This window comes from Mercurialis annua, linkage group LG3 (assembly GCF_937616625.2).
Source record: "Mercurialis annua linkage group LG3, ddMerAnnu1.2, whole genome shotgun sequence".
Classification (NCBI taxonomy): domain Eukaryota; kingdom Viridiplantae; phylum Streptophyta; class Magnoliopsida; order Malpighiales; family Euphorbiaceae; genus Mercurialis; species Mercurialis annua.
In genome coordinates this window covers 5846843-5872634 of record NC_065572.1, presented here as the reverse complement: position 1 = coordinate 5872634, position 25792 = coordinate 5846843, and the positions used below count along the sequence as shown (strand labels likewise).

The following is a 25792-nucleotide window of genomic DNA, read 5'->3' as shown; positions in this document are numbered from 1 at the left end:
AAATTTATTTTTAATATTATTTATTAAAATAAAAATAGCTTATAATTTAAAACACAAAAAATAAAAAAGGTGGGCTGGGACAGGGCGTAATTGTTTTAGTTTTCTTAGTCATCGGCTAAGCATATACAATGAGTCTTTCTTTATTTATGATTAGTATGACATTATGTATTAAACAGATATTAATATTTTTTTCTTTGGATACTTAGTGAGTAAAGCTGAGGACCAGTACTATAATTAGATCTCATTTATATATTATAATTTCAATGAATTATATGATACATTTCATTGGCCTTATTATATTACAAGTTACAGATAAAACTACTGAAATAAAAAAAAAATTAAGTAGACTCAGTCCACCATATTATTTATAAACTAAATTTATCATATTATGATAAAATAATTACACTATCGCAATATTATTATTTAAAAGTGTAAAAAAATGAAAATAAAAATATAATACTGCCATTATTTTAATAATGTGTCATGATATAATAAAATAATTCACGAATAATGTGATAAATTGAGTCTAAGTAACAATTTCTTCTCAAGGATTTCAATAGAAAGAAAAATAATATAAGAAAATGTTCATATCATGCTAAGCCAAACCATATGTGCTGTCTCAATTATCATATCATAAACGATTTGAATATCTTTCTTATCACTAACTTTTGGTCTATGATCCCAAAAATTCAACGTATGCAGATTTTATTAATTTTAATATCAATTATAATCTAAAATAACTTTTTTAATTCTGAAATCTTTCTTATCAAATAATTTAGGTATTATTTTACTTGCCAGATTCATAAAATTAAATAAAAAATAAAGCAAAAAAATATACTATTCAACAGCGACTGTCATGTGAGTAAAATAAATTTAATTAACTTAGTTGCACAAGTTTAGTTATAATTAAAATAATTAAAATAATTTTTGTTAATTTATTGCTGAAATTAATAAAGTTAATTTTTTTGTTATAATTGATAAAATCAATAAATATTTATTTTTTAGATCTTGCGCTTTAGTTTATTACTCTCTCCGTCTCAATAGACTTGTTTTTTTTATCTCAAAATTCTTGTCGTTTTTAATAAATATCGATGCTAGAAGTTAATCTTAACTTTATACAAAAAAATATTTTTTATTTAAATTTCACTAATTACCTAATATTATAATCCCTCCATTCCTATTAATAGGAAGATTAGAATAAAAACAAGTATTAAAAAGATTAATTTATCTATGTAAAATGAGTTAATTTATATAAAAATATCATACTTACTCTCATTTAATATTGTCGTAATGTTTTGTCTTTTGATATCTTTCATTTTACTCTTAATGAGTTCTAATATAATAAATAAGGGTGTATATGACAATTTATCATTCAAATAATAAATAACCGTCCATAATTTAGAATAAAGAAAATAAAAATATATCGGAGCGGAAGGTGTAATAGAAAAAATAGAGTAAATATATTAGTTATGTCTTTTTTGAAAATTGGCTGATAATGTGAATGCTTTTTTATTTGTTCAATCAAAAGCTCTTTCTCATTCTGTATAAAAGACATATCTCCTCCATAAGCACCACCACCTCCACCTCCACTATATCCTCCAAGAAACTCAATAAACCACCGCCAAAATGGGTTCACAGAACTCCACCACCGCCACCGCCACACCATACCCCATAAAAACAGTAGTAGTTTTAGTCCAAGAAAACCGTTCCTTCGACCACATGCTAGGCTGGTTCAAAACCTTAAACCCAGAAATCAATGGAGTTACCGGTCAAGAATCCAATCCCATCTCAACTTCAGACCCGAACTCCCCCCTTGTCTTCTTCAAAGACCAATCTGCTTACGTGGACCCTGACCCTGGTCACTCAATCCAAGCCATGTACGAGCAAGTTTACGGTGTCCAATGGACCGAAGCTGCACTTTCGAACCAGGACAATCCTCCGGTCGTGAAAATGAACGGTTTTGCACAAAACGCAGAGCGAACCAAGCCAGGCATGTCTGAGAATGTGATGAACGGGTTCAGACCGGACGCTCTGCCGGTCTATAAAGAGTTGGCTATGAATTTTGCGATTTGTGATCGGTGGTTCGCTTCGATTCCGACGTCAACACAGCCGAACCGGCTGTATGTGCACTCTGCGACGTCGCATGGCGCAACAAGTAATGACTCGAAGCTGCTGGCTCAAGGGTATCCTCAAAAGACTATATTTGAGTCGATGGATGAGAGTGGATTTTCTTTTGGGATTTACTATCATCAAGTTCCTACTACTCTTTTTTACAGGTAAAAGCATATTTTAAACAATTAGTAATATACTTTTATTTTTATACTTTCATGTTACATAAAATACAACATATTTATAAAAACAAATTCTTCAAAAGATACTAGTTGAAAAGGGTAAATGAATTAAAAATAAATTGAAAAGGGTAACATAAAAAATTTAAGTAAAAAAAATCCATAAATTGATATTTTTTATTTAATCATCCATAAATTGATATTTTGAATTAGCAGGAGACACACAAAAAAAGGTAAAATAATTTAATATATTCATATCTTTAATTTAAATGATAAATCTATTTTTAAAAGAGTTGTGATAATTTGATCTGTCAATTTTATTTAATATAATTATATTCAACTTTAATTTTAAATTTATTTTTATAATTAATGATTCAAAATTTTAAATTCTTTTTATATAGTTTATAATTTAAATTTAATAATATACACGCAAAAAAATTGCCTCAATTTAAATTAATTTTATAATTGATGTGACTGAATCTGATGAAGTGTTATGTTAGACATCATATGGGCATTGAAACTAGCTTTTATTTCTCAATTTTTTTATTGTACAAGTTTGTGTTAGGTTTAAATAATTAAATAATTGCGAGTATATAAAACATTATCATTTTCACCTAATAAATATTTATGCATCAACTCTTTCAAATTCAACCTTGTATTGAATTGAAGAGTATTCTGTAGATTTGCAAATCTTATTGGTTTAAGATTGGAGATTTCATGTTTGCAAATGATACTTTAATATATATATATATTTTGTAAAGTTTACTATTTATTTCATCAAAGATTCGACATTTTTTGTTTTGCATAGGATACTTCATGTTTGAGTTGACTTCATCAGTAACCTTGTTGTTAAAACATTGTAAATAACTATAGATCATTTAATTTTAAATTTTCTCTTATTTTTTTATTTTTTTAAACAATATACTAATATATTTAGAACGTGTCCAATGTGATTAAGAAATTGTTGAAGAGGGTGGTTATCAAATAAATATGTATACGTACCTACCCTAAGTATTATATATAAAATAAGCTTTTATAATATTAATAATAATCAATTTAGCGACGTGTATTGGATACGATCCAAATTTTAAAAAATTAAATGGAACCTAATTATTTATCCAAAAAACAGAACCTAATTTATATAAAAATGAAATTTCTCAAATCAAATACAATCAAATCACTAACTAATTTCTTTGATTCTTTAATTTTATTCAATTTTTCTATTCGATTTGTAATAAATTTGAAATAGCATTTTTTACACTCAAAACTGAATTGAACGGAAGAATTAATTCTTATAATTCCAAAGTAAATTAAATTAAATTTATTTAATTGAGCTCAATTAATACGTTGTAGTTTGATTTTGCACGCCCTTAATCTATACTTCTATACTATATATAAAAGCACGGATGGGGGGGGGGACAGGCAAATTTACCGAATAATCCTTTTTAATTAATTAAAATAAAGGTTTTATAGTCATTAACTAATTAGTTATTTAACTAATCACTAAATATATATTACAATTAAAATCCTAATTGGAATAGATAGCTAAATTGTCTCTTATTTAGTTTTTGGGCCAGAAATTTGCTAATTTAGTATGGAAAAAATAGCTAAATTATCTCCAAATTAGTAGGAATAGAGCTATCTTTTAATTTGATTGAAGTTGAGCTATAAAATTTAATTAGAGTAAGGAATCTAGAGATATTTATCAAATAGTAAACATCCTATTTAGAGTTAAACACTTATCTAAATTGACATTGCTTTTTCGACACTATCAATATTATATCAAACTTGCTTTTAATATTTAATTAGAAAGTTTGAAAATTACTAACGTGGAATACATTAGACAATTAAGGTTTAAATCATACTATTATAAAATAAAACAAAATAAAATTCAAGTTAAACTATGAACATAGGTAATTAGCAATTTTTATCTATCTGTTTTAATATACAGTTTTATGTAAATATTAAATTATTACGTGTTCCGGTAATATCAGAGGCCGAAAGGATAAGGAATGCGAACAAATTGATGTAAAGAGTATACCAAGAACCAGCATTAAGAAATTTCTTTGAATGTCTATACTATATAATATCCTAAGATAGAAGAAAGTCAACAGAAACACATATTTAAGTTATATAACTCCAAAAAATAGGCCAAACCTTTTTTTTTCATTTATGAACAAACATTTTAATTTTATCAATATTTTTAAAATAAATTATTAATTAATTTAATACAAAATATTGTTATTACTACTATAATAATATTTTTATAAATCTACACAACCAACATGTTTATAATTCCATAAATTACAGTACTACAAACTACCAAAAGAACTGTGTAATAGTAAATCTTTTAGATCGAATTATTGTGAGGTTCTATACTTATTACAATTACATTTCCGTCCTTTCTATTTAAACTCAAACAATATAAGTCTTTTTTCTAAATTTATATAAAGTAAGAAAATTTTTACTTTATATTTTTGCTTGATTTTGTCATAAATTTATATTATGACAAATATATTAAATATAATATAATTTTATAATAAATTTAATTCAACTCATAAAAAAATTTATAATCAAACAAAAAATTCAAACTAATGTATGATTATAAATAAAACGCATTGAATGCTTTTTTTTAAAATTATAAGTTACTGTTATTGACCTCAATTAATTTTTAAAATTAATAAATGAAAAAGGAGTATTCTATTTATTTCTAACAAAATCTAATTAACTGAATATTAATTATAAATAAAATATGTTGTTGTAATTATGATAAATTTAATTAATACTATGAACGAGTCACTTACGAGCCACGTGCATAGCACGTAAAGCGAAACTAGTTATTATAAAAAATAATAAAGAAAAAGCTTTTGCTGTCACAATCTAATAATAAAAAGTAGTATTATTTAAAATTTGAAAGTTATAGATCTTTTATTATTCAAAATTTGAAAGCTACAGATTTGTTATTGTAATAAAAGAAGCACAAGATTTTCCCTTTCAATCAAGATTATAAATATGATAAACTTTGGGGCATCTAAAGTCAATGAGGCATTATGTGCTTTTGGCTCAATTATCTCATTTTTAAATTTAATTATTTTTTGAAGACATTAGTTGTAAATTGACCCCAATGTTTGGACAGCACATCTTTGTTTAAAATAATCATTTTGGCTCCCATTTTGAGTAGTTTCTTCTTAATTGCAAAGTCCCCAACACCTAACCCATTTTCAAAACATTGGTGCTAATTTTACTATAGTATTATGAGTAATTAGTAAATCGGTCCCTAAACTTGTGAGTCGAGATTTAATAATTCACTCTCAATTATTTTTAACTATTAAAGATTTTTATTTTAAAAAATAAGATAAATTGAATTTTTTTTTTATTTATTTAATTTTTAAATAAATTTAGGTTTGATTAACTTGTTTGGTTTGATTTGATTGGATCGGTTTTAAGTGTGGTTAGATTGAAGCTGTCTGGTTTGTTTGTATTTATTTACAGATTTGAAGGGCACTTTGGTCAATTTATGCGAAAAGGGGTTTAGCTAATTATTGGGTAAAGTTTAGGGGGTTTACGGCAGTTTTTTTTTATCAGGGGGTTTAGCGTAAGGTACCCCTAAAGTCAGGGTCCGTGGGTGATTATTAGCCTATTATTTAGTAATAATAGTATAATTTGTTTTTTTAAAAAGGGCAATTTCTATTATTTGGTAGTTATATTGAAAAATAAAGTAAAATAGAGTTTCAACAAAAAAGTAATATAAAAAAAAGAAAAAAATAAATTTATGTTTCATGTAGATTTTATCAAATAGAGCAAAGAGAAAAATTCAGCCTATTTTATTTACAGAAAAAATTCAACTTTTCAAATAATTAAAAGTAACAAAGTGTTTTCAAAAAACAAATATTCTGCAGACAAATAGAACCTTAATGCATATGAATAATTATTATTGTTAGGAACCTGAGGAAAATTAAGTACGTAAAGAACTTCGAACAATTTGATCTAAACTTCAAGAGACATTGTAAAGACGGGAAGCTACCAAACTATGTAGTAATCGAGCCGAGATATTACGATGTTTTATCGATTCCAGCAAACGATGATCATCCATTACATGATATCTCGGAAGGTCAGAAATTTGTGAAAGAAGTGTATGAATCACTACGAGCTAGTCCGCAATGGAACGAAATGTTGTTTGTGATCGTATATGACGAACATGGCGGATTCTATGATCATGTTCCAACTCCTGATGTTGGAATTCCTAGTCCTGATGGCCTTGTTGGTACTCCACCTTACTTTTTCAAGTTCGATCGCCTCGGTGTTCGAGTTCCGGCTCTTTTGATATCTCCATGGATCGAACCCGGAACAGGTATCCTTATTTTTATTGCTTAATAGTGTGAAAAAGTTCAATTTTTTTAACTACTTATAAATTTTTTAGCTTTACACTATAATTTATATTGATTTTGAAGTTCTAATTTATTTGTTTAAATGTTGGAATTGTAGTATTACATGGACCTTCAGGACCAGAACCTACATCAGAATATGAACATTCTTCAATACCAGCAACTCTTAAGAAGCTTTTCAATCTGAAAGCATTTCTAACCAAGCGTGACGCTTGGGCCGGCACTTTTGAAACCGTTCTGAATAGAACTACTCCAAGGACAGATTGTCCAGGTAATCAATTCAACATTCAACATACTACACATTGATCTCATAATTTACGTACTGATTACAATTGCAAACGTGCATTTCGCAGTTACATTGGCGGAACCTGTGAAATTGCGATCCAGGTCTGCAGGGGAAAATGAAGAAGCAAATATTAGTGAGTTTCAACATGAAATAGTACAATTGGCAGCAGTATTGAATGGAGATCACGCGACGGATAATTACCCGCATAACCTCGTGGAATCCATGAAAGTTTCGGAGGCTGCGAATTACGTTGAGACTTCATATAAGAGATTTTATGAAGAATATGAGAGAGCTCGAGACGGTGGCTTACACGAATCAGAAGTCGTTTCCTTGATCAAGGGAGAGCCGCTTGATATAATTAGCGACACTACTACTTCTATAACATCAAATACTTTTATTCAGAAGTTGTTTTCTTGCTTAATTTGTGACAACTGATGGTTTCCTTTCTTATGTTAAGGCTTCAAGCTATATGAATAAATTGAATTCCTCTTTTCAAACTGTGTACTGATTTGAGACCTTTGATTACAATTGATTTGTATTGATACATTAATAAGAGTGATGTAATTGTTTTTTTTTTTAAATCTTGATCGTTTTCTTTAACTATAATTAAAGGATAGTAGACATATATTTTGAATATTTTATATTCAATTAATAAAATTTAATATGCATGATTTAAACTAAAATTTATCATTAAATCTATCTATATATATATTAATGATTTCTCATAAATTTACAAATATTTATTGGTAGAGTGTGGCAAAAAAAATTGACTAGTTTATTTTTATTTCTGGATGGTGTACTTTTAAAAACTCTGTGATAATTAAATAAAAGTGATATCAGATAATAAATGGTGTATGTTGAATAAAATTTAAAATTTAATTTACTTTTAAGATTTTATAATACGGGAAAGAAGCCATGAGTCGTATTTAAATGGACAAACGACACGACGTTTTATTCTTGCCTCATAAGAGGTCAGGACGAAAATATATCGTTTTGACGACAGGAAAATTATAATTCGCCGTCTTTTTGAATGTTGGCGACGAGTTTTTTTTCCTTTGAAACGAACCGCTCAAAAGAAAAAACAAAAACCTCGGTTATCACATATTGAGGGGGAAAAAAGAAGCTGCCATGAGTTCAGGAGCTAGTAGCTACAATGAAAAGCAGCAAAAACATTGCTGTTTATGCCATGAATTTCTCAAATCAGCTGCCAGAAACCCTAACAAAACTGCCGTTGTACACGCTACACCATTACCTGGCGGCGGCGTTAATCAATTAAATAACCGTGGCGCCGCTTCCTATTCAACTCCCCCAAAGTCATACGACGGGGACGAATCTTTCACTTTTAGCGACATATTAAAGTCCGTAAATGACCTCAGCGCTCGCCTCCGCTCTACTCTCGACGGCGCCGATGACACTCACCACCTCATCACACCTCAGTCCTCATCATCAAGTTCTTCGTCGAGGTATAAACCGAAGATATTGGGAATATATATACCGCCTTCTGTGGATTACGTTATCTCCGTTCTCGCTATTTTGCGGTTCGGTGAGGCGTTCTTGCCTCTCGATCCTTCATGGCCGAGAGATAGAGTAATATCAATTATTTCCTCTTCCAATGTTGATCTTGTTATTACTTCCGAATCTTCATTTATTAAAGCTGGTTATGATTTTAATGAGTTTAATCTGTCAAATTGGCTTGCGGAATCTGGTATTACTTGTCCTATTTTGTTTTACTCGATGGAAGATTGCCTTAGTGTAATGCCGATGCAATTACCTTGGCCTTGTGAAATGGAGAAGAAGAGGCTCTTTTGTTATTTGATGTATACTTCTGGTTCGACTGGAAAACCTAAAGGCGTCTGCGGCACTGAAGAAGGTATACATTTTGCTATCTATTGGTCAATTGCACTTGATTTGGTTTGGATATGCAATGTGGATTGATTGTATGATGTTTTCGTGTTTTATTTTTAAGGTTTGTTAAATCGCTTTATGTGGATGCAAGAACTGTATCCACTTCATGGAGATGAAGTCTTATTGTTCAAAACATCAATTAGCTTTATTGACCATTTGCAAGAGTTTCTTGGTGCTATGCTTACTGGTTGTACGCTTGTTATACCTCCTTTCAATCAGTTGAAGAAGGATCCTTTTTCTGTCGTACGTTTTCTACAGGTACACTTTATTCTTGTTATTGCTTCTTTCTTGGGATTTCATTTTAACTATATTAATGAGTTGGGATCGTAAGATGAGTTAGGAAATTTCTTTCTGATATGATTAGAGCATTAAAATTATGCTGGATTATTCTGTTTTATCCTAGCTCTTTGAAAGAAATTGTATATGGTGAAGGTTCATTCTTCATTTGTTAGACTTTTGTATTGTTGTTCCATTAAATGGTTTATCTTTTACTGCTGGTGCTTTTAATTATGTGATACTGTTACTGATGTATACATTTAGTTAATAACACGTATTTCAGCTATTTGTGTAGGCCTACCCTATAAATAGGCTTACTGCTGTTCCTTCCCTGATTCGAGCAATCCTTCCTGCTCTGCAAAGTCAACATAACATGCAGATCCAAAGTTCATTAAAATTGTTAGTGCTAAGTGGTGAAGTTTTTCCTTTGTCCTTGTGGGACGTGCTTTCCAAATCACTACCGAGGACTGCCATTTTGAATTTATATGGGACAACAGAGGTTAGGATTCTGGAATCTCTTGTTTAATTGTTTTCATATGTTGCGGCATTTTTTTTTTGTTTTTTTTTTAAATTGAACAGATAAGAAAAAGTGAATATTGAAATTCTTGTGTCAATGTGCATACTAGTTCTCAGTTTTGTAACTGCTTCAGCATAGATTATTTTTTTCTCTTAAAGAATTTGAGTCTAACCGTGGAATAAAGCATTTGGTTTAAATTCCAGTTTCTTTGTAGGTTTTTATTCTCCTGTCATCTTATAAGTATATAATACTATTATACATTATCGGGATCAATTAATTATTATAATTGTTTGGATTAGAAGTTGTCCATCGGATTTTTATACAGTTTCATTTGCTAAGATATGCTTCCTTATATTTATTAGTTCTTATCCTCCAACTTGTGTTTCTTTTCCTTCATTATTAATAGTTTTCAACTTTCTAAATATAAACTTTTGATTAAGGTATCTGCTGACTGCACATACTTTGACTGCAAGAGGCTGCCTAAAATTTTGGAGACAGAGTCACTGAAAAGTGTGCCAATTGGTGTGCGTATTTCTAACTGTGATGTAGTATTGGTCTCTAAAACTGCTACACCCAATCAAGGAGAGATATGTGTTGGTGGCTCCTGTCTTTGTACTGGTTATTCTTCTAAATTTGCAGTTATACCTTTTGAAAGTGTAAAATTGCATAAGAACCTCATCTGCAACTGTTTAATGGATAATTGTGGGAGCCAAGTATATTATAGAACCGGTGATTTTGCACAACGGCTGCAAAGTGGTGACTTGGTTTTCTTAGGAAGAACTGACCGTACTGTAAAAGTTAATGGGCACCGTATAGCTTTAGAAGAGGTTGAAAATACAATTAGGCAACATCCATATGTTGCTGATGCAGCTGTCATTGCTCGTGAAGGTCCAGAGGAGCTCACAAATTTAGACGCTGTTTTAGTATTGAAAGAGAATGAAAAATCTGGTGATTTGGCCAGATCTTCAATAAGAAGATGGATGGTTGAAAAAGTTCCTCTAGCCATGATTCCACACCACTTTATATTTGCAGAGTCATTGCCTATATCTTCCAGTGGAAAAATTGACTATGTTTTGTTGGAAACTTCAGCATTTTCCAGCATTCATTTCCGAGATAAAAATCAGAATAGTGAGACCAAAGATCTTATGAACATTATAAAAAAGGTTTGCCCTGCACTTGTGCAAAAACATTTTACATATTCATATCCTTATACCTCCTGCAAATAGATACTAAACTCTCTAAACAGAGTATCCTCCCTCCATAATTTAAATACTTGTGCTTTTGATACAAATTAACAACTTTTGACAGGCATTTTGTGACGCTTTAATGGTTGAAGAGGTCTCTGGTGATGATGATTTCTTTGACATGGGTGGTAGTTCAATTTCTGCTGCTCAAGCTTCTTATAATTTGGGAACTGATATGAGATTGCTTTATGAATTTCGTACTCCATTGAAGCTTTACAATGCCCTCTTAGATAAGATGGAATCATACAAAAGAGATGTCGCAACAGAAATTAGTTTAAAATCAGATACTGAAGATTATGGTGGGAATATGTCTTATCCTGCTAATTCTGCAGCTCCTAACAATAGCGTTAAATCAAAAGAGTGGCTCCCGAAGAATCTTCATGAAATGAATTATCATAATGGTGCAGCATCCAAGCGCTTCAAGGTTGATTTGGACAAATGCATTCCAAAATGTGGTAGTTCAAGTGAGGGTTATCCTTGGTCTGCATTGATACCATTCTCATGTTCATTCAGCCGATGCAACAAGGTTATATATCAAGAAAATTACAGGTTGAGCAATACCCACCAGATAACTTGGTCAGAAGAAGTTTTGAGAAATGGAAAAGGCTGTTCTATGCAGGAATTATGGAAGGTTTGCATGGAGTCTTGTGTAGATGCATCGCCACTTGTGGTGTATAAAGACCAAGATATCTATTTATTTATTGGATCTCATGCGCATAAGTTTATTTGCGTTAGTGCCAAAAGGTATGTGCCAGGAAATGGAAGAGTTTTAATATGGGAATTGTCATCAATTTTCAATGTCTGGTTATATCATGATGCTTTGTGATATTAAAAGACCAGTGAGAAGAACTCCTTTTGTGGTATTTTTAGAGCAAATTACGTTGAGGTATACCATAATTAACAGTTTGGTACTTCTTGTTTCAAAAGTCTATTTAATGGTTTCGTTAATTCGAGGGACTAAATCGTTTAACGGAACTAAAGCGAGGTACCAAATCGTTTAATAAAATTAAAAGCGAGGGACCAAATTCACGAAATTAAAAGTGGGGTACCAAATCGTTTGAAAGTAAATGTCGAAATTAACGGAGGGGCCTAATAGTCAACGGAATTGAAACTGGGGGACCATTAAGTAGACTTTGAAAGAAGAGGTGCCAAACTACTAAATATGGTGTACCTCAGGGATCTCAAAGTAATTTGCTCTATTTTTTAATTGACTTAATGTTGTTATAGGTAGAACCTTTGGGAAGCGGCTTGGAGAGATAGGAAATTAAATGTGTATTGAAAGAAACATAAAAACAGGGGGGTTCGGGGTCTTCTGGACATTTATGTAACATTTAAAATCTTACCCAAGAATACCACTAGAGAAGTTGGATTGTTTTGATATGCTACATCACGTGGTATAAGATTCCACTAATAAACATTTCAATAGTTATAGACAATCTTTAATATTTTGAGCAGAATATCAGCAGCTTTTTGGTGCACAAGACTGGAGTGCAATGCTAATTGCTTGATAAGGGTTGCCTTGTTCTGTTGTAGTTCCAACTTGTTATAAGATGCCTTTTTACAGGAGTTCATAGATGTTTCCTGGCATATCATCTCTTCAAAATGATTTAAAGTTTTAAATATTGTTTTTAACTTTTGAGGTGCATAGTTTGGCACGAACTGTTCATCTTCTCTAAATCCGATGCTGTACCATAATGTACTGGTGCAGTGGTTCTGTCCGGTGGGAAGTCAAAGTACAAGGACGAATTGAATGTTCAGCAGCAATTGTTGCCGACTTTTCTCAGGTTTCTCTTCTCATTGTGCACAATTAACCTGTTGTTCCATTTTTTTGTTTGAGATGGAAAGGGTTTTAACCTTTTCCTAAATCCATTATTAGGTTGTAGTTGGTTGCTATGAAGGGACGATCTATTTCCTAGACTTCATGAATGGCAATATTTGTTGGACTTTTCAAACATGCGCTGAGGTTTGATAAAAAAGCAATCGCCTTTCTACAGTTTTTATTATTTCAGATGTTGTATGTATTTATCCGTTTTTATTTTACCAAGCACCATTTTATTGACTTCATCTTCTCTTTGCTGTTTGTGATTGAAAATAAAAGAAAATAGGATATTGATTCTCTAAATTTTCAATCTGATTATAAATTCAGTTTATAAAAATATATCGCCAAAGTGTCCATTAGCTTAAATATATGCATTATGAAATAAACCCAAACCCCTTAAATTAAGCAAACTGCCTGAAAAAAATCATTTTCTACATTTCTTGCTAAAAGTTGCCCAGCAATATATTCCAATTCAGACTGTATTTGGCTTTAGATAAAATAGCAAAACTGCCGTGGATTGTTTTAGAAAATCAGAGATGAAGGACATGGATGCAATATTAGTGTTGGATAATTACAAGTCTCTTTGCCAGACTTAAGCTCTTATGTTAGGATAGTAGTTAGCCTTAGCGCATTAAGCCACTGCGGCATACATTCTGTGGCTACATACCCAACATAATTCAAAAATCTTGGAAAAAAAGAGAGAAAGACATTTATTTTCAGATTGCAGATTCATATTTTCTGTCTTTTTAATCACACATATTTTAAAAGTCTGCTTCTAATGCCTGCTTTGTTCAACATTTGAAGGTGAAGTGTCAGCCAGTTGTTGATAAATGCAGACATGTAATCTGGTAATGCGGTTTGTTCTGTATTATGCTTTGTCATTTGAGCTTATTGCTTATGTGTTGCTTTATTTAGATTAGTGATGAATTTTGGTTGATGTAATTGTTACAGCAGTGTACTATGTATAGAATCTCATTAACCAAATATCAAGACAAGCACTGTGTAGGCTTTAATTTTGTCTGTGCACCTTGCGCTAATATGTATAACACTATTAAACTTAAATTGCCGTAGTACTTACCAGAAGTATATATAGCAATCAATTATTTTAGTGTGATTTTTAATATCCTTAAGTTGATTGAGAAATTGTCTAATTGTGTACTTCTTGTCCTTAGTTATTCTTTTTTTTTAGGGAATGCCCTTAGTTATTCTTATTTGTTGAAGATCCAAAGGACCAGAATCACCAGATTATTTGAATGCGGGGAAGTCTGTGGAAGCATTATATAGAAAAGCACCGTGATGCTATTTAAGTATTTATGACCCCACTAGTTGCACAAACCCCCTCTTTATTTATACCAGACCTCTCCAGCGTTTTGATAGAATCTGCTTAAGTAGACACCTTGAATTCCTTATTTTTTTAGTGGAATGAGGTTGGTTTATTTGTCGTGTTATCAACTCTCAAGCATGGAAATCTGAACATAAAAGTTTAGTGGTGCTCTGTATTTGTTTTTGGGCTTAGCCAGCTTGTAATATCTTCATGTTCCTGTTAATGTGCGTTTTAAGGCAGGTCCGCAGTCCTGAAATTTATATAGTATCTCCACCACCTTGTTAGAATATATTTTTCTCAGAGTCCATTAGGATTATAAGAGATTTTTAATAATGGTGCAAATTATGTGCAGGTGTGGCTCCCATGACCACTATCTATACGCTCTTGACTACAGAAACTGTTGCTGCATTTATAAGCTCTCATGTGGTGGGAGTATATTTGGGTCACCTGCAATTGATGAGGTGGATAACGTTTTCTAAAATGAGCATCCTTATTAATATTACTTGTGGAACAGATTGGATGGTTCCTCTGTATTCACTGTGATTTGGGTTATACTTTTATTGAGCTTCTTTTCTCCTATTGTGCAAGATGTAGCCATATTCTCTTATATTTCTTTCTATTCCGTCAACATGTTATGTACAATAAAATATTATCAATTCTTTCTGTCTATACTTGTGTGTTGTTTTATATGTATTTATATATGCTATATACTTACACGTCCAGAAGACAAGTTATTCAACTATTTCTTCTGTTAACTATGTTGGTTTTCCCCTACTGTGATACTTTGTTCTTTTCGCTAATCCTCCATTTATATCATTCGACTGAAATTGCATAAATCAGATTTATATGTGACCCCTGCTCATGGGTACACTAATTGAGCTACTGTAATTGGTTGTCCCAGCTATAAAAAAATTAAATGGTTGTCCCAGTTAAATATGACATTTATATTTTGTTTTGTTTTGTTAGATTACAATTTTTTAAATGTGATTTTTTTTTGAATCATCCAACTTTATTATTGAATTTGATATCTAATTAATTTTATTAGGGCCATGACATTCTTTATGTGGCTTCGACTAGTGGTCGTGTGACATCTCTATCAGTAAAGGTATGCTAAAGTGCAACTTTATCTTACTTTTATACTTCCCTAACAAATAAGTGAGATTGCCGTCACTGTATTTGTTGGAAAAGGAACAAATCTCAATAGAGTAATTTATGGAGTAAATATAGGAAGTCTTCTCTATTACATAGATTAGGGAATTAGCCTTATATATAACCTTAATTAGGGGAATTACTTGTACAGTTAATATTTCCTAGTTAGGCTTCCTTTTAGCTGTATATATATACAGGTTGTATATTCAGAAATAAATATAACAATACAATTGTTTTCTCCTATAATATTTCTCATGGTATCAGAGCTCACCTTGATCCAGTGAGCAAAAAATAAACCTAGCCTCCTCATCTAACCTAGCCACAACTTAGCAGCCACCATGTCTGACTCTACAAACATCAATCTTTCTTCTTCTGAAACTCCTACTTCTGCCACTAAAACCTTGGTTCCCTCCGAATCTCATTCAGTCCAAATAACTACAATTCGATTGAATGGAGATAATTTTTTGCGCTGGTCTCAATCTGTGCGTATGTATATTCGAGGAAGGGGTAAAATTGGCTATCTAACTGGAGATAAAAGGGAACCAAACATTGATGATCCTAAATATTCTACATGGGATGCTGAAAACTCAATGGTAATGACGTGGCTGGTTAACTCTATGGAGGAAGACATTAGCTCCAACTACATGTGTTATCACACTGCTAAGGAGCTTTGGGATAATATTAATCTTATGTACTCAGATTTGGGAAATCAGTCCCAAGTCTATGAATTGATGTTGAAACTTGGTGATATTCGTCAAGGAGAAGACAATGTCACTAAGTACTTCAATTCGTTGAAACGCTTGTGGCAAGATTTAGACTTATTCAATAGTTATGAGTGGAAATGCTTGGAGGATGCCAACCACTATAAAAAGAAGGTCGAAGATGAGCGGATTTATAAGTTTCTTATTGGGCTAAATATTGAATTTGATGAAGTTAGAGGAAGGATAATTGGCAGACAACCTCTTCCTTCTATTGGAGAAGTTTTTTCCGAAGTTCGTCGTGAAGAAAGTCGTAGACTTGTTATGCTTGGAAAAAAGACTTCCAGTAGCATCCTTGAGAATTCTGCTTTGGCTGCAGGTGAAGCCTATTTTAGCCGCAATACTCCATTTAGCACTGGTCAAAGAACTGGTGTATGGTGTGATCATTGCAACAAGCCTAAACACACCCGTGAAACATGCTGGAAACTTCACGGTAAACCTGCAAATTGGAAGGGCAAGCATGAGAGGAAGTTTAATCAGAAAAATTTTCCTTCTGCACATGAAGTCGAAGCTGCCCCATTCAGCCCTCAACAGGTGAATCATATTCTAAAATTGCTGAAATCTATTCCTTCTGCACATGAAGTTGAAGCTGTCCCATTCAGCCCTGAACAAGTGAATCATATTCTCAGACTGCTGAAATCTAATGCTGGATTATCGGGTACTCCTAATGTTTCTATTGCACAAACAGGTAGTGATTTAAATGCCCTAGTTTGTTCTTCTATTTCACAATCTGCTCCCTGGATAGTAGATTCAGGAGCATCTCATCATATGACTAGTCTTTCCAATTTGTTTCATACATATTATCCTTGTTCTGGACAAGAAAAAATCCGTGTTGCAAATGGATCCTATTCTTCTATAGCAGGCAAAGGTTTGATAAAATTGTCAAACAATGTGTCTCCTAAATCAGTTCTTCATGTACCTAAACTTGCTTGTAATCTCTTATCTGTTAGCAAAATATGCAAGGATTCTAATTGTTGCGTTACTTTCTTTGATTCTCATTGTATTTTTCAGGACCTGAAATCGGGGAGGACGATTGGCAGTGCTAAAATGATAGATGGTCTCTATTACTTTGAAGAAGAAGATTCCAAGTATAAATTACCTCAGGGTTTAAGTAGTGTTAGTTCTCCCTCTATTAAGGATAATATTAAGCTTTGGCACTATAGGATGGGACATCCTAGTTTTCCTTATCTTAAAAAATTGTTTCCTGCTTTATTTAATGGAATTGATATTCTTGATTTTCATTGTGAACATTGCATTTTAGCAAAAAGTCATAAAAGTACCTACTATTCAAAACCATATCAGCCATCTCGCCCTTTTTACTTAATCCATAGTGATGTTTGGGGGCCTTCACGAGTTCAAACTTTTTCTGGAAAAAAATGGTTTGTGACTTTTATTGATGATCATACTCGATTAAGTTGGGTATATTTGATGAAAGATAAATCTGAAGTTCATGCTTTATTCAAAAACTTTTATGCAATGGTTGAATCACAATTTCATACCAAAATAGGAATTTTGCATACTGATAATGGTACTGAATATTTTAATGAATCTCTTGGCAGCTTCTTAAGAGATAAGGGTATGCAACATCAATCTACTTGTGTTGATACGCCCCAGCAAAATGGTATAGCTGAAAGAAAGAATAGACACTTACTAGAAGTTGCACGAGCTTTAATGTTTTCTATGCATATTCCTAAATATCTCTGGGGTGAAGCCGTTTTAACTGCAACATATTTAATTAACAGGATGCCTACACGTGTTTTGAATTACACTACACCCCTAAACTGTTTTACTCAACATTTTCCCGAAGCTCGGATTTTTTCAAAGTTACCTCTTAAGGTCTTTGGCTGTACAGCTTATGCTTTTATTCCTCAAAAAGATCGGTCAAAACTTGATCCTAAAGCTGGAAAACATGTTTTTATTGGTTATGCATCTAATAGAAAAGGATATAAATGTTTTAATCCTTTAACTCGGAAGACTGTGATTACTATGGATGTTGTATTTCTTGAAAATCAGCCATATTTTCAAAATAATTTTCTTCAGGGGGAGAAACTAGATGAAGAAAATAGTTGGGGTATTCAACAAAGTTTACCTAAAGTTGTTTTGCATCCTATTGTACCAAGTATGGGGGAATCTTTAACAGGGGGAGAAACACTACAAGATGATCCTAAGGGATTTAGGCCTGAAGTACTTGTTTATACAAGGAAGAAAAATCATAAGAAGAATGCAGAACCATCTACACTTGAAGCACTGCCAATCATACCCAATGCTCCAAATTCAGGTTCTTCTCCAAATTTAGGTTCTTCTCAACCTTGTACTTCTTTTGTTCCTAATCATACTGTTGAATCTGAACATGGTGATCTAGATATACCTATAGCCATAAGAAAAGGAATTCGTTCTTGTACCAATCATCCTATTGCAAACTATTTAACATACGATAATCTTTCTCACAAACATAAAGCATTTACGTCAAGAATTTCGAACTTGTTTATCCCTAGAAACATCCAGGAAGCTCTTGATAATCCAAAGTGGAGATTGGCAGTTATGGAGGAGATTGGTGCACTAAAAAAGAATGAGACTTGGGAGATTGTTGAATTGCCAAAAGATCAAAAAATAGTAGGCTGTAAATGGGTTTTTACTGTAAAATGCAAGGCGGATGGAAGTGTAGAAAGATATAAAGCACGGCTGGTTGCTAAGGGGTTTACTCAAACTCATGGTATTGATTACCAAGAAACTTTTGCTCCAGTGGCAAAAATTAACTCCATTCGTGTGTTGCTATCTCTTGCAGCAAACTTTAGTTGGCCTTTACAACAACTGGATGTGAAGAATGCGTTCTTGAATGGTGATTTAGAAGATGAAGTGTTCATGTGCCCTCCTCCAGGTTTTGAAAGTGCTATTGGCCAAAACAAAGCTTGCAAACTGAAAAAGTCTTTATATGGCCTTAAACAGTCTCCTAGAGCTTGGTTTGAACGTTTTGGGAAGGCGGTAAAAGGCTATGGGTATCACCAAAGTCAAGCTGATCATACTATGTTTTATAAGCATTCTGATAAAGGCAATATTGCAATTTTAATTGTATATGTTGACGATATGATTTTGACAGGTGATGATCTTGATGAGTTGTCAACTCTAAAGAAAAGATTGGCAGAAGAGTTTGAGATTAAAGACCTCGGAGAGTTGAAGTACTTTCTAGGCATGGAATTTGCTAGATCAAGAGAAGGAATATTTGTGAATCAAAGAAAATATATTCTTGATTTACTCGATGAAACTGGCCTTCTCGGATGTAAAGCAGCCGAGACTCCTATTGAGGCTAATTTGAAGCTAAATTTAGCTACTGCTGAAAATGTGATTGAAAGAGAGAAATTTCAGCGGCTAGTAGGTAAGCTTATTTACTTATCACACACTCGTCCCGACATTGCGTTTGCTGTGAGTGTGGTAAGTCAATTTATGCATGCTCCTGGCAAAGAGCACTTTGATGTTGTTTACAGAATAATGAGATATCTTAAAGGGACACCCGGCAAAGGGCTTATGTTTAGAAAAGGAGATAATATTCAGATCGAAGTCTACACTGATGCTGATTGGGCTGGATGCATTACAGACCGACGGTCAACATCGGGTTATTGTGCCTTTGTTGGTGGAAATTTGGTGACTTGGCGGAGCAAAAAGCAAAGTGTTGTAGCACGTAGTAGTGCAGAAGCTGAACTTAGATCTCTTGCACATGGCATTTGTGAGATAATCTGGATTAAAAGATTACTTGAAGATTTGCAGATTCAATTTTTATTTCCCATGAAAGCGTTTTGTGATAATAAAGCTGCGATCTCGATTGCTCATAATCCTGTCCTTCACGATAGGACTAAACATATCGAAGTGGACAGACATTTTATCAAAGAAAAACTTGATGATGGCTTAATATGTGTTCCTTACATACCTACATATCAACAGGTGGCTGACATCCATACCAAGGGACTATCTAAAAAACAATTTGACTATCTTGTAAGCAAGCTGGGTATGAAAGATATTTACAAGCCAGCTTGAGGGGGAGTGTTGGAAAAGGAACAAATCTCAATAGAGTAATTTATGGAGTAAATATAGGAAGTCTTCTCTATTACATAGATTAGGGAATTAGCCTTATATATAACCTTAATTAGGGGAATTACTTGTACAGTTAATATTTCCTAGTTAGGCTTCCTTTTAGCTGTATATATATACAGGTTGTATATTCAGAAATAAATATAACAATACAATTGTTTTCTCCTATAATATTTCTCAGTATTCAATTGGTATCATTGCCTGATATATTGCCTGGTCTATGGACAGCCATAATACTATAAGGTCAGATAAATTCCCTGTAATAAAGCATGTATTTCTAGAAGAAAAAATTGTTCAGCTTTGATGATTGGTTTGGCTTAGAAATCAAAAAGATATTTAGAAATCAACAATTCATTACTGTTGCTATATTAACCAATAAACTGTCATTTTGTTTCCTCTACTGTGTCTGCCATCATTCATACTGTATCACGTTTCTTGGATAGTCAGTTTAAGTTTGAGGATATGGGTCACTGGTGCAAGCCAGCAACGGCCTCTTACAAATGTTAGATAAAGCTGCATGCTTCTGATCTCCTCAAAGCTGGAAATGCAGGAGACTTTGTGCTGTTAGGGAACATAGCGCCCTTTTTATATTCGATGCTATTAGGATAGTTTGTTTATTTGACTTTTGTATGAATACAGATTTCACCATTCCATACATTATGGCAACGTGAGCTAGAGGTGCCGATATTTGGGTCACTCTCAATTGGTTCTCCACATGCAAACGGTATGCATATTATATTGGATGTGCTGATGGATTTATTTCTTCATACAATCATACATAATCCTTATTCCCATCTTCCTTTTATTGCAGTTATTTGTTGTTTAGTAGATGGGAACATTGTTGCATTGGATTTAGCCGGATCTACTATTTGGAGGGTATTGACCTATTGCATTTTGTCAAATACAGCATCTATTTCAAATATTTGACAACATATGCATAACTAATTTGCTGCTTTCAATTGACATGAGTCATTCATTCTTAAAAGCGATCCAGTTATAACTGATAGTCCAATATTTCCTGCAGACTCTTTTTTCCTGCATAACTAGAAGAATAATTGTAATTTCAATTTCGTTTACAAACTGTGTCTCAGTTTTCTGAAAATCATTTCCTTAATCAGTATAAAACTGGAGGTCCTGTATTTGCTGGAGCCTGTATATCTTGTGTGCTTCCTTCTCAGGTGAGTCATTTCTTTATCTTCTTTTCACTATTAATAATGATTCTTCTATTTCTGTTACAAGCATAAGTTCTCTTATTTGATACAGGTGCTCGTATGTTCAAGAAATGGAAGTGTCTATTCATTTGAAGTGGTAAGGCTCAGTATTAGTTTGTATCATTATGCATGTGAAACTGAAAAAATTGCATGTTTTATTTGATGGTACCGCCCAACCACTACTTTTAGAATCAATATAACTTTTGTTGAGGTATTGTTTAAGTGGTTTTCTCATTTAGAGATTGTGTAGAAGTGTTGTACTTTTTTGATTAATTTTGATATATGCAGTGTGTATAGAATTATCCTCCTAGTACAACCATGGGCCACCTAAACAGTGTGATTTCTGTTGACACAGAACTTCTTGTTGTATTGTCAAGTTACATTCAGATCCATTTTCTTGATCTGCTAACTCTATTAAAACACATCCTAATTTTGGTGCATGATATCCATTCAATTTATGGATCTCCATTTTTAATTTGAAACGTATCAATTTTGTAATGAGCAATGAACCAACTCAGCAACTCAGACATGCAAGATGATGAGTAGGAACACACAGGAAGTTTATAATCATGTATTCATGTTCCTTTCACAAAAACAGAAATAAGCAACCTAGGTCCTTCCTAGAAAATGAAAGAGCAAAAGAAAGGTCAGATTTCTCAGAAAACTATGAAAATAGGAAGCAGAAATTGGTCTCTTGAAGTTCTTTGCTTGCTGCTTATTATGGCTTTTGCAAAATTTTGTGAGAAAGTTTCTTCTCTGCTCCTGGTCATGGGTCTTGAATTCATATCGATTGATCTCATATCTTACTTATTAGAACAGAAAATCATCCCTTACAAGGTGTACCTAAAGCGATCTTTCTGTGAAATGATTCAACTTTTTTATGGGATCTGTATCAAATAATTATCTGCTCATTGAAGTTCTTTTTTCTCTTACTATTCTTGTTTTTATCATTTTTGTGAATTTTGATATAATGATGATGTTAAGTATATCATCTTGCTTAATCAGTAAGTACTGGGCTGAATTTTTTACAATCTTAGGAATATGGCATGGGATATTACAGACTGTTTTGTTTAACTATTCACTTTCCTTTCACTGGACATTGTGTGACCCCGACGTTTCATGTCAGGAAAAGGGACATCTACTCTGGGAGTACAATATTGGAGATCCGATAACTTCGTCTGCTTATGTTGATGAGCACTTGCAACTGGTGTCTGCTTCCTCCCATGTGCCAAACAGGTAAAGAAACTACAAAAATTTGAAAGGAATTTCGTCAGTACATTATCTAATGTATTTGTGCCCATGATGTTTTCCAGATTGGTTTGCATATGTTCGAGTTCCGGAACTGTACATTTGCTTAACGTTGATGTTGTAGGAAAACAAACTGAATCAAGTAAATCGGAGGTTCAGGAAATTGCAAGATTGGAGCTCCCAGGAGACGTGTTTTCTTCACCAGTAATGATTGGGGGCAGGATTTTTGTCGGATGCAGAGATGATTATGTGCACTGCATTTCATCTGAAATAAAAAGTTTGGTGCAAAAATGAAACCCTCGTTATACAGCCGTAAAGTATAGCTTAAAGCTTCTGGGGATTGCTTGTTGAATAGGATACTGAAACATTCTCTCTCTCGACTGTTTTGATTCTAAAATACAGCACCAGCATCCGCCATAAGTTGCAACCTCTTGTCTTTTCTACATGTCGGGCCTGGCATGAATTGTTCAAACCAGTTTGGTTCTGCCTAAATTGCATCCGCTTCTATGCATGGCTTCCCTAATTATCTTAAGCTGACATAAGAGAGGTATGCTTTCAATCTAACAATGTAGTTCAACCATAAAGCTTTGATAGTGGCCAGCATACAGTGGCAGTGTAGGAGCTTCCGTCGGGTCATTGGTGAAACCTTCCGTAAATGTCAAGATACAGTTACTACAGTATATAAGATAAATTTATGTAATTTCCGTTTAGCTTTTGTCCTCTGATTGGTATGAGGGCCAATGTACAATCATTTAGGTGATCAGATAATGGCATTTTTTTTATTTAAGCAAATGAAAGGGCCAACTGTGATTCAACAGATTATGTTAAATTTATTGAACAGATTCATGCCTCTTTTTACAAGGCTTTTTCAATGTTCAAAACAACATTGCCAGTTTTTTTTTTTGTTACAAGCATAAGTAGGCTACAAATGAATGGTTCGATTTGAAAACTCTGTGTCGCCTTCAGGATTAGCAAGCAACAGGAAATAGCATTTCGACAAGACAAGAACGTTAGACCTTCAACTCCAAAGAATCCAAGCTAAAATTGTTCAAACCTATTTTGAACACCAAAGCAATATCCATGCAACATTGTTCAAACTTTTCTGATAAAGGATCCAAAAATTTAGTAAGTTCCTTTTTTATCTGATTCAAATGATTTGTAGGTATTAGATTTTCTTGTTGTATGAAACAAAAATGTCGAAATAAGAAACGATAAAACAACATTATAAATATATAAAATATAAAATTTTGAAGTTTTAAAAGCATTCTTGGAAATTCAAACTATGCTGATTAGAAGAAAAATATTTATTTATTTATCTATCTAGAAGTAATACTTTCAAGAAGTTAAAAGAAAGATATTTATTTATTTATCTAGAAGTTATAGTAAGTGAGACATAAGAAGGTTGGCATTAGTTGTTAATAATATTAGTTTAGCCAAACTGAAACTGAAAACACTCCTTTTCTTGACAATCACCAAATTTCTTTTATTTTTGGTGTCCCTCTCCTATATTATAGCCTCACATAACATAAAACTTGTTAACCGTTAATGGTTATCCCAAAAAATTAAAAAATAAATTAAAACCTTAAATATTAACAACAATCTTTAATTCCTTACACTAACCGAATTTTAATATCTTTTTTTAAACTCTTCCCTTTTCTTCCACTTCCCCCCCTTTGATGGGCTGCAAACAAACCTCCGATCTTGCACCGCCGTCCAAGAAAACACCGCCACCACCATGAACAACACCCCCAACAACAATATTAATAATCATAATAATCACCACCATATCAGAAAAGGCGATGCAAGAATATACATTGTTACAGCAATTTTCTTTTCATGCATAATATCCGGTGGAGTTTTTCTTGCTCTATACATTTTCCTCCCGTTACATAAATCCCAGCCCTGGTTTCCGACCGCCGGATTAATCCTCGTAGCTATTCCATGGTTCTTTTGGTTCTTGTTATATTTATATAGATGTTGTAGTCCGAAACATACACCTTGTCCGCCTTGTAAGTCCATACCAGGCTCCGAAGAAACTGAGGCTTCTGCAATTGCACCAACGAATACGTACGTTGTTGACGATGATGAGTCGCATTTACGTTCCCTTACGACGCCCACGCCGCCTCTGCAGCAGCAGCAGCAGCCGCCTGACGACGGTGAGCGCCACGTACATTTTGGCGGTGTTGTTGTTATAACTGAATATGATGATAATGAGAATAATAATAATGTTCATATTAATGATAATTATGATGATGACGATGATGATGATGATGTTACTAGTTTTAATAGTAGTATTGATCAAGATGGACATTTAGGTGTTGGACGGCGTTTAGAAGCGGAGCTTGGTGTTTGTGCGGAGAAACAACGGGACGGACGGAGAGAAAGCGAATTGCCGTTAAACTTTTCGGGCTCAAGATCAGGTTCAGGATCAGGTTTATGAACATGTTGATTAAATATGTGTGTTTTATAGGACACTAATTGTTGATTGTTATTAGGTGGAGATTGATATAGAAACAAATTAATGGCTTGAATAGAAAATTTTTCTTGCAAGTTTAATTCTAACTTTTATCATTCATGTTGTTTTTAATTTTTTTTCTGTTTTTTTGACTTGCAAGAATTATGTATGTGGTGACATTCATGATAATTTTAGAATTGGGGAAATGACTAGTTTGTGCAATTTGTATGATTTTGTATTTCTTGTCAAAATTTATAGCCTATGTTTCATGGAAATTTATCCGATCCTATGTTTTGGTGTTTTATTTTTCATTTAACACTTAAAATTTAACATTTTATATTTATAATATATTCTTGTAAAAAAAACATGGCTAATAGACTGAAAAAATCCTGACCTTTGTTTTAATTTTCAATTCCACCCCGACGTAGTAATTTTTTCAATTATACGCTATTTTGCATTTTCAGTTTTCAATTGCACCCTGAATTAAAAACATCAAATGAATTTATTATTATAAGGACTAAAATATATAAAACAAATACATTAAAGGATTAGTTCATACTTTTTTCCATTTGGCAAAATTTAAACAAATCCTTATACTTAAATAAAATTCAAATAAATTCTAAAAATAAAAATAAATTAATTTTATTTTTTATTTTTTTTAGTTTCCGGAGGAGGAGGAGCTGCTCCTCCTCCGGCAGCTCTTGGCCTGAGGAGCTGTTGCTCCTCAACAGAGGAGCAGATCTGCTCCTCCGTTGAGGAGCAGAAGTTCTTCAACGGAGGAGCAGTTCTGCTCTTCCGTTGAGGAGCTGCCGGAGGAGGAGCAGCTAAATTTTAAAAAATATTA

At 32.8% G+C, this 25792-nt stretch overlaps 2 protein-coding genes across 3 annotated transcripts; both read left to right on the top strand.

Annotated features, from left to right (window-relative positions):
• The first annotated feature begins 1499 nt into the window (after positions 1-1499).
• On the top strand, positions 1500-23388 carry LOC126671751 (putative acyl-activating enzyme 19). The gene is made up of 20 exons (XM_050365556.2): positions 1500-2276; positions 6230-6639; positions 6774-6944; positions 7027-7297; positions 8363-8829; positions 8926-9122; positions 9436-9639; positions 10098-10820; positions 10966-11645; positions 12610-12685; positions 12778-12864; positions 13525-13568; positions 14397-14505; positions 15090-15149; positions 20674-20758; positions 20846-20910; positions 21153-21212; positions 21298-21342; positions 22372-22481; positions 22559-23388. Exons 1-20 carry the CDS (start codon positions 1627-1629, stop codon positions 22785-22787), a joined length of 4743 nt encoding a protein of 1580 aa, XP_050221513.1. The 5' UTR covers positions 1500-1626; the 3' UTR covers positions 22788-23388.
• Positions 23389-24015: 627 nt separating this feature from the next.
• On the top strand, positions 24016-25176 carry LOC126674592 (uncharacterized). 2 transcript variants are annotated; one of them, XM_050369067.2, is made up of 2 exons: positions 24016-24649; positions 24809-25176. In XM_050369067.2, exons 1-2 carry the CDS (start codon positions 24229-24231, stop codon positions 24931-24933), a joined length of 546 nt encoding a protein of 181 aa, XP_050225024.1. In that variant the 5' UTR covers positions 24016-24228; the 3' UTR covers positions 24934-25176. The 2 variants fall into 2 exon arrangements, with proteins under 2 accessions (XP_050225024.1, XP_050225023.1); XM_050369066.2 differs by having other exon boundaries at positions 24017-25176.
• The last annotated feature ends 616 nt before the right edge of the window (positions 25177-25792 follow it).

Excerpts from the sequence above, each read along its gene's own strand:
- LOC126671751 (XM_050365556.2), top strand. The coding sequence starts at position 1,627 with ATGGGTTCACAGAACTCCACCACCGCCACCGCCACACCATACCCCATA. Across the intron at positions 6,640-6,773 it reads ATGGATCGAACCCGGAACAG|TATTACATGGACCTTCAGGA; the intron begins GTATCCTTATTT and ends TTGGAATTGTAG. Across the intron at positions 21,343-22,371 it reads GTGTCTATTCATTTGAAGTG|GAAAAGGGACATCTACTCTG; the intron begins GTAAGGCTCAGT and ends GTTTCATGTCAG.
- LOC126674592 (XM_050369066.2), top strand. The coding sequence starts at position 24,229 with ATGAACAACACCCCCAACAACAATATTAATAATCATAATAATCACCAC.